Genomic DNA, 14,016 nt, shown 5'->3' with positions numbered 1-14,016 from the left:
ATCATCCCAAGATCGAGGGTGGCTCTGCATTTGGTGCCTTCAGGCTGCAGAGTCAGGGCAGTCCCAGGGGGGCAGGGAGCTGGGTGTCCCCTGGGGAGCTCCTGTGGACAGGCTGTGATGGGTGGGAGGACTAGGGAGGTGGCAGGATGCATGGAATCTGTGTCCACCCTATTGACTGCCTTCTCCACAGAGCCCCTGTGAGACACTGGGTCGGCACGTGGAGGGCGCCTACAATGCGGGCATCCTGCCCAACCACCACCACCGCCACCACTATCCTCACCAGGGAGTCTTCGAGGACTTCGCCTGCTAGGCAAGATTGGGTTTGGGGGGCAGCCCCCTGTCACCCCCCTCCCCAGTGTTCTCATGGAGAGGGACTGTGGCACTGGGTGCGGTGGGCACAGGCCCCTGCCTCCCCCACCCCACTGCCAGCACCAGCCACACCGTTCGCCCCCAGTGATGCCACTGGAGCTGCCTCAGCACCGGCACTGGAGCAGCCCCCTGGCCCTTTTGCCTGTCCCCTCTGCTTGCCCCTAGCACGTGGGCTCAGCCCAGTTTCAAGCACACAGCGTGGAGGGGGATGGGCATGCCAGGGGAGTTTGGGGGAGCAGCAGGTGTGGGCTAGAGAGGCCCTGGTGCTGCAGAGCATGAAGGGGGTAAGCTGAGGTTCCTGTGAGCCCCTCCAAGCCCTCCCTTGCTGACCCCTCCTGGGTGGTGGTCTTTGCCCTGCATGGTTTTCCTTAGGAGAGAGACATGCCTGGAACAGCTTCTTTCTGCCCAGGAACCACCTCCTCCCCTTCCTGCTGCAGGGCAGGGCAGCATTGCAGGGCACCCCTCTGAGCAGCATGGCCCCCGTGGCCAGCCCAGGGACACCCCAACTGCAGCCACACCTGCATGGCACCACCCTGACCCCTGGCACTACCACCACCACTGTGACACGCCCCTAAACATCTGCCCACCCTTGCCCAACCTCATGCAGTCTCTCAGGGCTGCAGCCCCTCCATCACTGTTCCCAGCCAGACCCCTGCACTGTGACTCCCCCTGCCACTCCAGTATTGGCCCCCAGTAATCCCCCGTCATTTCAGCACTGCAAACCTACTGCCTCCCCCGTCTCCTGCCCCAATCTGTTGTGAACCCATCCTCTCCTTGCCCAGCTATTGCCCAGAGTGGCTCATCCCTTGGTGTAGCTGCCCGGCACAGCCCAGGCAGCGTGGCGGGTCCTGCCCTCACTCCCCTGCCTGTCGCTGCTCTTTTGCACCATGCACGTACCCCTTGCCATGCTCCCAGCCCCAGGTGCTGAGCATCCTCTGTGCCTCCCCCAGACTGCACATGGTTAGGAGGGTGCTCTGTGCCCAGCCCTGTCCAGACAGCCACAGTCCAGCCCACTGGCCGGAGCCTTGGCCAAAACTGGCACCCACAGTCCTCCTGCCTGCCCTGAGATGGTAGGACGCACAGCAGGACGCACGGCAGGACCCCCAGCACTTCCCCTGTCCTGTTCTACATTGCCTCCACCCCCTCCACTGTAGCAGCAGACACCAGCGCAGGGCAAACTGCCCCAAAATATCTCAGGAGGGGGGGCAAGCTGGCAAAGCCCCCCTCAACACACACACTTGGCAGAGGGGGACCCCAGGGCAGGAATTTGGGACCTCTGGGGAAGGCTGGGGCTGAGCCAGGCAGCCTCTGGCCCTGCTGGTTTGGTCCCCATCCTTGGTGCCCACCGATGGATCACGGCCATGTTGTGCCATGCCCAAAGCCATAGATGCAGGAGGAGCCATCATCCCTGCAGCCCTCAAGGCCCCACACATGGGAGGCGCAGGGCAGGAACCAGGGCACCAGCAGCCCTGGCTCTGGGTCTGCATGGTCCAACAGCTCCCCTGAAGTATGCACCCACGTGTAAGCATGTTCCCGTGGGTGCAAGCACCCAGCTGCGTGGTGTTCCACGTTCCCCTGTGTGGGGGATACACAGCGAGCCTCCCAGCAGGCGAGCCACACTGATGCTCCCCAGGGAGCCCTCCAGAGCACCCTGTGCCAGCTCCCCATGGGGTTCCCATGCGCCAACCTGCAAGCAGGAGGGTTCCCACAGGGGTGCCACATGTTATCCCAGGAATGTGCCACGGCCATGCCAGCCAGCCTTACACCAAGGTCTCCTGCAACAAGGAGGGGGTGCAGGATGTGTCCCCTTCTTGCCAGTGGGAGCAGCAGGCCCTGAGCGGGGTGGGCACGGACACCATGGTGGGAAGGCCAGCACAAACCGCCCTCGTGCTGGTGAACGTGAGATGTGCGTCACTGTTTTATAAATGTACAAATGCTCCCTAATAAAGAGGCACAAGTAGGTCCAGAGATGCCTGTGAGGGCTGATGGGGCAGAGAGATGGGTGAGACACCATCCTAGAGGAGAGGTGGTGGTGGGACCCAGGGAACACTTCACAGTCTTGTGCTCGTGTACAAGGGGTGCAAGGTGAAACTTAAACAGGGGTGACAGAGGATGGGTGGAGGGGAAGGGGGGGCCCTGCTGGGGCTTTCCCTGGCAGAAATGCTCTTCCAGTTCCTGCCTTCTCCAAAACTTTATCCATCTGCCCCAGCTACCCTGCAGCACAAAGGGGACACAGGAGGAAACAGAAGCTGACCTCTTGGAGAAGGCTGCCAGTACCAGATACCACAGGTTTCCTTCTAAAGCAGTGAGGGCTGAAGAAGCCTGAGTTAACTGGGTGCAGCTGGGATACAGGGCCACATCCCACAGATCACACCATGCCCTGTGAAAAAAACATTGAGCTTGGGTGCTAAAGGGAAAAGCAGGGAAATAGCTACATGTTCCATATCTTGTTATCATCAAGTAAGAAGATTGGATCCCTTTGGGATGAGACTGTCCCTGCCACCAGATTCTGACCCATCTGCCCCTCCACAATGCCCCATCATTTCACCTGCACCAAGACAGTAACTGGGAGCTGATGGTGCTTCCTGTTCTACTGTGAAGATGTGTCACAGGAGCTGAGTAAGGAGAGCAGGATTGTGTGGTGGGCCCACAAGGTCGTTCCTCATGATGTCCTCCAGCTCCTCCAGCACCATGCACAGGAGTGAAGCATGGCAGAAGGAAAGGCTGAACTTCATGGGGAACTTCATGGCCCATCCCAGCTTCTATGCCAACAAAGCAGCCTCAGGACCATTCCCAGGAGCCCTGTAGTGATGATCTAACAAAGATTTGACATGTATTTTTCTCTATTGCTCTCACCACCTTTATTCTTTAATTTGACAACTTCCAGGTGCTATCTGGAAGTGACAGCTCCTGTCACTTCCACTTCTCCAAACAGGACAGGCAGACGACATGAACCGAGCACCACTCCCTGCCTACGATATGCCTCATGTCCCAGCACAGATGGCACTGGGCTGAGGAGGGCCAGTGGGACAACCCAGGTTTAGCACCCCAGGGTCAACCACAAACCCCAGTGCTTTGGCTCCTGGGTGCCCCCTCCCATGCTGTGCCTGTTCAAGGGCCAGCAGGAACTTAGTCCTGCCCAGAGATGGAGATTCTGCCACCTGGGGCTCACCCAGCACAGCGCTGCTTGAAACACCTGTAATGAACCACATGAAATAGCTGGGGCATAATTAGAAGGAGATCCACTACAGTGAAACAGGCCCTTAATTTTAATGAGCACAGTGCTCTGGACAAATGCCAAGTACCTGATCACAGCAGGACCGGCTGTACTGGCGACAGCTTCTGTCACCATAGAGGTGACAACCCCAGAAGACACAGCAGGAGTGGCAGTAGGGAGTAGGCACCAGGATGGAGCAGGCAGCAAGGATCTCTTCTGTCTATGGGGCAGGCATCTCCTCTGGGCACTTTCCAACATGCCTCCGCTGCCACGAACAGTAATTACAGCTGTTCTCATAGAAAAGCTGCATTTCAATGAAAGAAAAACCCTCCAGCTTGGGAGCAGAGGGTTTGAAAGTAAGCCCTGAAATGCAATGGGACATGTGGCCTCACTCCTGTCACCTCCTCCCCAAGCATGGAGATGCTGATGGTGACAGGCAGCACCTGGAGAAAGGAGTGACTCTCAGCATGTCTGTATGGCATGCAAATGCCAAGCTCACTGCTTTGCTCTTTGATCATTTGCCCATGACCCCCTTGCTGGAAAAATGGATTGGTGGTGCCAAGCAGTCAGGCCAGGCAAGGGACGCACAGCATCCACTTTCCAGTACTCAGTTCCTGACAGTGGGCAAGGAGGCAGCTGGAAAAACCAAGGAGGCAATTAAAATAAAAATCCAAGCAAGCTGCCTGCCTCTTCCCCCAGTGCCAGAGCTTCAGGGTCTTGCATTCTGCCAGTGCTGGGGTGGTGTGTCCCCAGAGGGGACATCCCTGGGCATAGCCAGATATGCCAACACCCCATGGAAGGAAACCCCTGCAGGAAGGCACACGCTGACAGCAGCTGTGCCTGCACCTACAGCTTTCCCTCTTCATTGAAATGCTCTGATTTCCCTGAGCTTGGCCAGAAAACCCCCTAACCAAAGCCCCACACACCCTTCAGAGGGGCTAAGCAGTATGTTGGACATCCAAGGCATTGGATGCAGGCACAGCTTGGTACCTCCCTGTCTGCTCCTCCTCAAGCAGACCAGCTTCTTCTGCCTTCACTTAAAGACAGGAGGAAATGTTTGCTGGAATTGGGTCTTGGCCTGTGGTCAGTAGAGCAGCTCCTGTGTGACAGGCACCTCTGGCCCCTTCCCAAAAAAAGCACAGGGAAGAAAGGGCATTGCATTTCCCCTTGCCTTCCAGCCCTTTAGGGGCATGGCTGCAATTCCCATATCCTCCCAAAGGTCAGCCATCAAACTGATTAATACTGCTGGGCCTGAAGTAGCTTTGCCACAGAGTTGAGCACAGCCTGAAATGATCCAAGCAAGGCTAGAGAAGTAGGTTTTGCCTTCCCTGCTCACAGGCTCACTGCTGTGTTTGCACACACAGGAAAACAAACCACGGGGGGAGGGAGAACAGCAGTAACTTGGGTTTTCCCCAGTTTGAGTCTCTTTCCTTGCTACAGTGCAAAAATGAGAGGAGGCAGGAGGGAAGTCAGGTGCCCACCCAGGCCCAGTGTATTCAGACATGCCCTTGTGCTTCAGAGCGCTCCGAACCACCTCTTCACTCTCTCTTCTGAAAAAGTTCCCAAGAGAACATTGCTCTGTCTCTGTTGATTGCTGTGGTGAGCCAGTAACTCTTAGAAAAAACTGACCTTTTTACTTTGTAAAACTGACCTTTCACTGCCCTGCCTCTGCAACTGGATAAGTGCAAAAATCCACACATTGTATGAAAGTATAGGTCAAGCCCAAAGAGGGATCACAGAATGTCTCTGTTTTCTCATCTGCCCATATCAGCTGTTCCTTCCGCCCCTTTCAAAGGTGTCACTGTCCCAGTCTGGCCCCCTGCCTGCACCTGCTAGCCTGATGAGGGCAGGACAGGGGCAGTGCACCTGTGCCCACGCCCCTGTTGCCACAGGTCTCTGCCACATCCCAGTGAGCACAGCCAGCACTCACTTCACAGCCAGCGCTCACCTTGCTTGCGTCACCAACCTCCTTCCCAAAGTTTTGCACATCCTTCTTTGGGGTTTCATCATGTTTTGATGCTGGAGATAGCCTGGCAAACACTAAAACAGCTTCAGACCCTGCGAGCTCCCTTGAAAAGGGAGCAGTAACTGTGCTGGGAGTGCCACAAGCAGTCATTTGCTCATACATATGCCAGAGCAGGGAGCCTCTGCTGGTATTGATAGTGCAGAGCGTTAAGTATGCAAATACCTCTAAATCGTCTGGGCGAACAGCAGTGAGGCAACAGCAACTTTATCTTGACAGTCTCATAATAATTAAATGACAATTCTGGGTTTCTTTTCACAGACAACTTGATTTGAAGCTGCTTTATTACCATTTGGATACTCTTCTAATGCCTAATCACATCTTACTACTTGGTCCACTTTTCAAAGGATAAATGTATCTGTAACACACCTGCATCTGCCTCACTCCCTCTGCCCCAGATTTCCACTTGAAGGGAATTAAGGATGTGCTCAGGGAAGATCAAAAATAGAAATACTCAGAACAAGCGAACAGTTGCTGTCTGAAATATAATAAAATTATATTTAAACATATACACTCCTACACCATGGATACAGAGACTGGAGCAGGAAGAGATGAATGAGGTATCCTTGGAAAAGGCATACCACACAGCCCAGGGGCCTCCATGAGTTTTGCTGAGCACTAGCAGCCTTGATAAGTAATAGTGAGTAGGTTCAGTTAATTTTCTTGAGGGTGTCTCTGATACGTGTATTTCATGAAGCAGTAAAACATGATGAGTAAAGGGCTGGTGGGAAGGGCACATGGAGTTATGAAAATCATGCCTGAAGCAGGAAGCACAGGCAGGGGACACAGTCCCCACACCTCATAATGTAAATAGGAGTGTTAGGTGATGAAACAGTCCAGGACAGGACCACAGTGCTCTACCCAACTAAGAACTGGAAAACACAAGTGCTGAGAAGCCCTGAGATGTAAAACAGCTCCAAAAAGAGTGAGAGCAATGCAGAGGGAGCAGATCCAGCACCAGTGATCCAACGCAGTGCTCAGATCAAGTTTTTAGCCTGGGAGCTCCCTTCAGAGCTGATCCCAGATCCTGGAGAGCAGAGTTCACCTCACTTGAGCAGCCAGCTCAGTCTGCTCTGACATGGACCAGGAGTCCCCCATGACTCACATACAGACCACAAAGGCTGTTACAGAGATAGCAGATGTGGGAGGACACACAGCTCCACCAGCCCTTTACTAGTGCTTTTCTACCCACAGACTGGGCTGAGGAGGACTGGTCAGTGGGACCACAAGTTTACAGCAACAGGAAAGACAGGGCAGTCTGCACTGGACTTCCCACATCAAGGGGCTCAGCATCCTGCCACACAACCAGTGATGGCAACAGGCAGCTACAGCAGGACAGCCCCAGCTGACCGTGAGCATCAGAGGAAGTGCAGGACTCCTGCTGCAAGCTGCAGGGGTTCAAGCAGGTATTTCCAAGTGTCTGCTTGGCACATCTGCCAGCCTGTCCATAAGGCAATGGGCTCCCACAGCCTCCTTAAGAAGCAGGCGTCTCCCTGCTCAGGTAAAGGATGTTGAAGGTGCTCGGGGAAAGAAGCATCTCTGTAAGGAATCTGTCCAGCCAGCTGCAGACAGAACTTATACAAGCAGCCAGCACCTACCACCACAGAGACCCCCAGCAGAACACCCATAGTTGCCTCATGAGAGAATCAGCCAGACCCACAAGGTACATCTCTCCATTTTATTAGTGTAAATACACCCCATCCCCCCTCCTTTCCCCCCTATTAAATACAAACCAGGAGCAGTGAGCGGCTCCTCAGTCGCTTTCTCCTTAGGAGATGCACAGCCAAACCCTCTGCCATGCCCATCAGTGTCAGGCACAATGGCCCTCGACCCTGAGGGCAGCCCCACAGCGGGGAGGGATCCCACCTCTGTCAGGAGGCTCTCGTCTGAGGGCTGTGACCTCCGACGTCCTATCAATACTGCAAAGGCCAAAGCGGCCTGGGTCATGGTTCCCATGGGGAGCAGCTCACGGTACATGAAATCAGCAGGATCCCCTCTGGCACCCCCTACACCCAACGGCCTCAGGGGCCCAAGTTCCTCACACCCCAACCAGCCAGGAGCACTCCAGCTCATTGCCAAGTGTCAAAACCCCAAAACCAACATCCTTATTGCTCTTTTGGGATGGGATGTGCCCCATTCCACTGTCCAAGCTTGTGGCGGGCACAGGGACATGATCCTCCCTGTACAACCAGGCCAATGCTCCAAAGGAGCAAGGAGCACATTCCCGTCCTAGGACACTGGGAGAACTACGAGGGATCACTCCAGGCCCTGTGGAAGTCACAGCCCTGCAGAAGGGGGACTTTGGGCTCTACATTCCCCCAGTTAAGGGGGGACAGCAAGAGACACAGTAGCCCATCTCCCCAGTGCTCAGCAGCAGGGCCACGACAGACGAATGGGGCCAGCAGCCACCAGCTCTGAGTGAGGAGCCAGGTGTTCCAGCTTGCAGCTCAGTGACTCTGACCCCATCTTGCCTGGGGTCTGTACAGCCATGGCTGCTTGAGAAAGACCCAGGCACCCTGGGCTGGCAGACCCCGGCCTGGGGAGCCCCAGTGGGGCAAGTTACGAGCTTGGACACCAGCAACCGCTGCAGCCGCTGCAGAAGGAAGACAGATTAGGGCAGAAGAAGAAATGGAGTGGGCAGGCAGGCATAACATGGCAGGGCCAGCCCCTCCACCATCCAGGGTTCAGGTGCTGTTCCCCTGCTCCTGCTCAAAAAGGACCATGGCCAGCTGGGAGCGAGAGCCTACGCCCTCCAGGCTGCTTTGCACACAGCGGTGGTAGATGTCCTCGCTCAGCCGGGGGTTGCAGGCCTGGTGCCGGTAGCGCTGCAGCAGGGCAGGCTCCACAGCCCGGAAGACATGGAGGTTGGAGTACTTGATGAACATATCGTAGATGTCCAGGGTCTCCAGGATGTCCTCATTCTCCTGCACGTCCCCCGCCATGCGGGTTCGTGCTGCCATGTAGTCAGCGTTGTAGAAGCAGGCTTCGTGGAAGACGTCACGGTCAAAGCGCCCCATGTCCCTCAGCAGGTCCAGTGTGGTGGGTGGCACCTGGTTGTGGTAAGCAATGGCTGGGTTGTAGCCCTGGAAGTGGATGGGGAAGAAAACCTGCCAGTTGTTTATGGTGTTCATCCGGCAGCGGTTAAGGAAGTCAATGGTGACCTCTGTCCCCACACCAGCCACAAAGAAAAGTGTGTCCACAGGATGCTTCTTGGAGATAATGTCCATGACCTTGATTTGGGAGGGCGCGTCTGTCTTAACACTGATCCAGGGGATTTTTACCTCTGCATACTTGCGCTCATACTCAGTGATCTGGGACTTCACAGAGGCAAAAATGTCATTCTGGGTGACCCGCTGGGCCTCAAAGGGGTCATAGATGAAGAGGAAGGTGAGCACTGCATTCTCACTGCTCTCAAAAGCGGCTGCCGCATAAGCCTCCAGAAAGCGGGCGGCGTAGTCCCGGTCATGGGCCGTCAGCGGCAGGATGACATTGATGCGACTGGCCTCTGTCACATAGGGCATGGGGATGATCTCCACCTCGCTGAGGGGCCGCACCAGGTGCACTCGCTTAGTGATGGAGCGGCTGTGTCCCTTCTGGGTGACCACCTCCACCTGAAGGTCCAGCGTGTACTCCATGCCACGTGTGGGGTCGAAGCGCCGGTAGCCGTTCACCAGCTGCTGCTTGCGGACATGGAGCACTGGCTGGTACTTGCGGTTCAGCTCCTCCATGGCCGTGGCCACCACATCGGCCACGTCCGCCAGATCCACACCATGCAGCTCACACTTGGGGGAGCCATCCACACAGGCATAGACCTGCTCCTCTGTGAAGTAGTCCCAGCGCAGCACCTCAAAGCGAGTTTTGGGCTGGAATGGGGGCGGGATGCCAATGGGCCATGTGGCGATGTGGTCCCCATCCACAGACAGGCTGCTGGCGTTCTGGATCTCCATCTGCAAGACGAGAGACAGACAAGTGAGAGCCAAGGCAGGCACAAGCAGGTCTTCCAGCTCTGGCAGCACTCAAGCTGATTTCTGATACACAGAGATTAGCCAGAGCTAGCTCAAAAAGCAGTGCCAGAACAAGTGTGCCCTCAATCGGACTCCTGTTCAGCACCTCAGATTTTCTCCCCCACCCTACCCAGCCTTTGTCAGGTAGTGCCCCTGCACTCTGCACCCATCTAGGTCCTCATCACCCTGAACCACCACTGCATCTCCAGGACCCATCTAGGTCCAAAGCTGCTTTCCAGACAGCACCAGTGCCTATGTAGCCACATGAGCTCAGCTGATCCTGTCTAACAGCAGGATCAGGTAAGAAACCCACAGAGAAGCTGGAAAGCCCACAGGGATAACAAACAGAACCAAGACCCTCCCAGACAAGCCAGGTCTCACCTGGAGCTGCTGGATCTCCTGATAGGTTCTCTCAAGCTCAACCTGTGCAAAGTACTTGTGCAGCCGGTACATCTGGAGGGGATCCAGCACAGGGTGGACAGTGAAGGCGCTCTGGAAGCGGAGGTCGGTCTCCCGTTCAGGGTCTGCGTTCTTCCCCAGCTCAAAATAGTGGTAATGCAGACCCTGCGCCAGCCAGGAAAGATAGGTCACAGCCAGCCCCAACCTGTACTCCCACACCACCAGATGCCAGCACAGCAAACTCAAAGGATGTCAGGGTGCAACAGCTAGTCCTCCCAGGATTGAGAGAGCCCACAGGGAGGAGGGAAAACACTGGGAATGGATCCAGACATCTCTGCTTCAGGACCTACCTCGTGTTCCTCAACACAGTTGACACCTGTGTAGTCAATGATGCAGCGGCCCAGCCACTCATCAGGCCGGGCACTGAGGATGTCATTGCGGCAGCTCTCCAGGTGGTGCTGCAGGAGCAGGAGGAGGCTGCGGGACAGCAAGTAGCCAAACCCTCCATAGCAATAACGTCCCTCAGTGTCCCCGCCGATGAACTCCTCAGGACGACCCAGGTAGAGGTGGGTGTCAATGCTGAGGTGGGCAACCAGGCGGCTGATGCGGTGCGCCTCCGTGTAGGTATCGTCCTGCACCAGGAAGAACCAGTCGAAATCGTTCACGTAGTGGTCCAGAAGGTACCTGACGGTCTGGTACATGTTCCAGATGGGCCGCTCGTCACTGTGTGTCACCACCGTCATGCCATGGGGCACCTTGCGGCCCCGTGTGCCGGTGAAGTACACCAGGCGCTCCAGGCGGTGGGCCAGCGTGCGGTTGACAGCCACCCCCAGAGTGTTCAGCGTGCTCTTGGAGGTCAGCACGCCCACAAAGAGCCGCTGGCGCATCCCCAGCTCGGTGCTAATGTACCGGGTCCTGCAAGAAGAAGACAATGTAAGGTCCCTAGGGTACTGCAACCCATCCCAGCCTGCACCTCCCTGCTGTAACCAATGGTACCCACCTCGGTTCCTCTGCAGGAACTGCTCCCAGGCTTCAGACACAAACAAAAGACATCACCCCAGTATCACCAGCTGCCACTACACCTGTCTCAGAGGCACTGCAGAGCACTTTGCTGAGGTCCCCGTCAACATGACATCAAAGGGGACCCTACCTTCCCATAAGCTGGCCAGTCCAGCTCAAAACAGATGCTCTCAAAAGGCTGAGCACAGCTAAAAGCAGGAAACAGGGCTGTACAATCCAGCTGTAGCAGGGACATGACCCACCAGACACCCCAACCATGAGGCTAGCCCCAGACAGGTCTGAACTGGGAAGCACCTTCCTGCCACCCCTGCCAGTCATACTACTCTAAAGCAGGCAGGCAGGAGAGCCCGTGCTGCCCTCCCTGGGGAAGCCAGGCCCCACACAGGTTGCTGAAGCCAGCAAGGGGGCTGGTTGTGTCCCCCCGCCCAGCATGGCCCCCAGTTGTCATGCTCACAATGACTTTCAGGTTTAATTCTCCCAGTCTGGCGCAGTAGCAGGAAGCGACCCCCCCCAGCACGTCCCCCCACCGCCGCCTGGTACACAGTGGACTCATTCAGCCCCCTTCATCCGCCCACCACCTCGCCAGGACAAGGAGGCCCTTTCACTGCCTGCTCCCTGTCATCCAGGGGACGCTGAGATGGGGCTGCAGCCGACTCCGGAGAGGGCTGGCGTTTGCAGCACTGGGTGGGGACGTGCCACCACGGCAGGGGTCCCTGCTCAGACAGGAGGGGACGGTCGCAGGATGCCCGGCAGCACGTGCTGCAGCAGGCAACCTTCGCACAGCGGGCACCAGCATGGGCAGGAGGCTCTTCGCTGCGGGCTGGGGTTAACGGGAGTCGGGCACAGGGGAGGAAAGGAATCAGCTGGGAAAGGCACTCTCAGTGAGAAACACCCGTCTAGGTGGCTGAAAGGAGGGCACAGCATACCGCTAAGCCTTCTGTAAAGCCTCCCTTTGAAGCCCCCCAGCCCCGCCAAGGCAGGTACCGGAAGCTTGCCCGCAGCTACCCCCAGATAAACCCCGGTGAGCGGCGGCCCAAGTCCCCCAGCCCGGCCCGGCCCGGCCCCCCCGCACCTGACGGCCTTCTTGGCGGCCCTGCCGGGGCTGGGCGGCCGGTAGGGCACGACGCGGGGCTCCCAGTTGTCAGCGCCCAGCGCGGCGGGCACGGCGTTGGGCCTGCGCGCCGCGTTGCCGTTGGCGGGGCCGGGGGGCGGCGCGGGGCCGCCGTCGAGGTGCGGGCGGGTGGCGGGGCGCGGCGGCGGCCCGCAGGGCTCCTCCACCCAAGTGACGCTGAGCAGGCTGAGGGTGAAGCCCAGCGAGACGCCGATGGCGACGGGCCCGGCGGGCCGCAGCACCGACAACACCAGCGACAGCCGCATGGCCGGGACGGGACCGCGACCGGGGCCGGCAGCCGCTGCCGCTGGCGGCGCCGCCGTCCGACGTGTCACCCGCGGGCCCCGCCCTGCCGCGCGTCACCCGCCCTGACCAATGGCCCGCGCTGCGACCGACGCGTCACGGGGCGGGGCGGCCAATCGGGGGAGGGGGCAAGCGTGGGGGCGGGGTCAGGTTGCCGGGAGACCGCGGGGCAGCGGCCGAGCCGGGGACGGCGCGCGGGGCTGTTCCGTGCCCGGCACCCCGCACCCCGCAACTCGCGGGGCTGTTCCGTGCCCCGCACCCCGCAGCGGCCCCAGCTGGGCCGCCGGGAGCGCCCCCGGCTCTGCGGGCCAGCAGGGCAGCGCCTCAGGCCTCGGCTGCCGGCTCACAGAGCGGAAAGGGCATCTGCCGGGGACCGGCACCTGAGAGGGCTTTAGGGAGCATTTACCCGGCCTTTTGTGCCCGGGACACGAGGACCTCCGCGGGGCCGTGTGTCCCCTCCCCGGGACAGCCCAAACCACGGCGCTGGTGAATTCATAGTGGAATGTTAAATTCATGGTGGGCTTGAACCGCCACGTTCCCCAAACCGCTGCCCGAGGGTCGTCCCCTCGGTGTGGCTGGTGGCTGAGTCGTCGGGAGGACTAGCGGGGGCTGAGTGTTTCAGGTCAGAGCAGCACAGTGCGGGCTGCAGGAGGCAGCTGCGCACGCCGGCTGCCTTTGGAGCAGGCATAGCAGCAGAGAAACGGCGGCTGGAAGACTTTTAGATGCACAGAACCAAACCATCCCGGGCAGTCAGAGGGCAGGCAGACACCAGGAAATCCCAGCAGCAGGGGCCTTTATCATGTGCTTCAAACGGGAGCAAAGGGAGCTCCTCCAGGTGGGGTCGGGTCACCATCCTACTCTGAGCTGTCTTGCAGCATAGATGCACCATCGCACAGGCTGCCAGAAAGAGCCCCCGGGCCAGACAGAGCTGAAAGAACCGTATCAGGGCTGAGTTTGCTGCACAAACGGAGCTTCCAGCACAGGAATGATCCAACCCAGAAGCTACAAGGCAAGCAGCCCTACATGGCTGCTCAGTGCCAGGCATTGCTGAATAAGGACAAGAAGGAGGACCTGGCCTTTCCGCCCGTTCCCAGCCCATGGCTTCACTTCCACAGCCTTGTAGCCGTTGGGACTCTCAAGTGCCTCTGGATTTACTCTGGGCGGGCAGACCATTCCAGCCTCCCCATGAAACACAGCCCACTTGCCGTGGGGAGCACCAGCAGCCACAGAGCACTGCAGGGCACTGAGGGCATGTGGGGGCCCACTCAGCTCCAGGATCTCTTTCATTTTCTGAAACAAAGCAGCCTGTTTTCATCGGAAAGCAGTTGGCAGCATCCCACCTCCCTGAGATACTACACCATCATCCAAGCCCGGCTGCTTTTCATAGGCCTTTTTACTCTTGAATAGACCAAGACAAGCAATAGGCAAAAGCAGTCACGTGGATGGCAGTTTAATGAAGAACATATAAAAAGTAGAATCAGAGAGAATGCAATGGGATGAGGAGATACCAAAAGGAAAAAAAGATGCAGAGCTAAGAAAGGAACAGAGATCTTCCATGCACAGAGGTCAA

The 14,016-nt window shown here is 57.7% G+C and overlaps 2 protein-coding genes across 2 annotated transcripts in view; one reads left to right on the top strand and one right to left on the bottom strand.

The window, feature by feature from the left end:
• ASIC4 (acid sensing ion channel subunit family member 4) overlaps positions 1-2,337 on the top strand; it is a 29,201-nt gene extending 26,864 nt beyond the window's left edge. The window contains exon 10 of the mRNA XM_054636385.2: positions 191-2,337. Within this exon, the coding sequence (XP_054492360.1) occupies positions 191-310 (120 nt within the window). The 3' untranslated portion in view covers positions 311-2,337. The remainder of the gene's footprint in view (positions 1-190) is intronic.
• Positions 2,338-5,875: 3,538 nt separating this feature from the next.
• On the bottom strand, positions 5,876-12,500 carry CHPF (chondroitin polymerizing factor). Its single transcript, XM_054636448.2, has 4 exons — positions 12,105-12,500; positions 10,363-10,927; positions 9,995-10,177; positions 5,876-9,556 (listed from the first exon to the last, which is right to left on the bottom strand). Exons 1-4 carry the CDS (start codon positions 12,407-12,409, stop codon positions 8,294-8,296), a joined length of 2,316 nt encoding a protein of 771 aa, XP_054492423.2. The 5' UTR covers positions 12,410-12,500; the 3' UTR covers positions 5,876-8,293.
• Between the last annotated feature and the right edge of the window lie 1,516 nt (positions 12,501-14,016).

The sequence above is a fragment of the Agelaius phoeniceus genome, chromosome 7 (genome assembly GCF_051311805.1).
Source record: "Agelaius phoeniceus isolate bAgePho1 chromosome 7, bAgePho1.hap1, whole genome shotgun sequence".
Taxonomy (NCBI): Eukaryota; Metazoa; Chordata; class Aves; order Passeriformes; family Icteridae; genus Agelaius; species Agelaius phoeniceus.
Note: the sequence above shows the minus strand (reverse complement) of the source record. Positions and strands in the feature narration are given on the sequence as shown.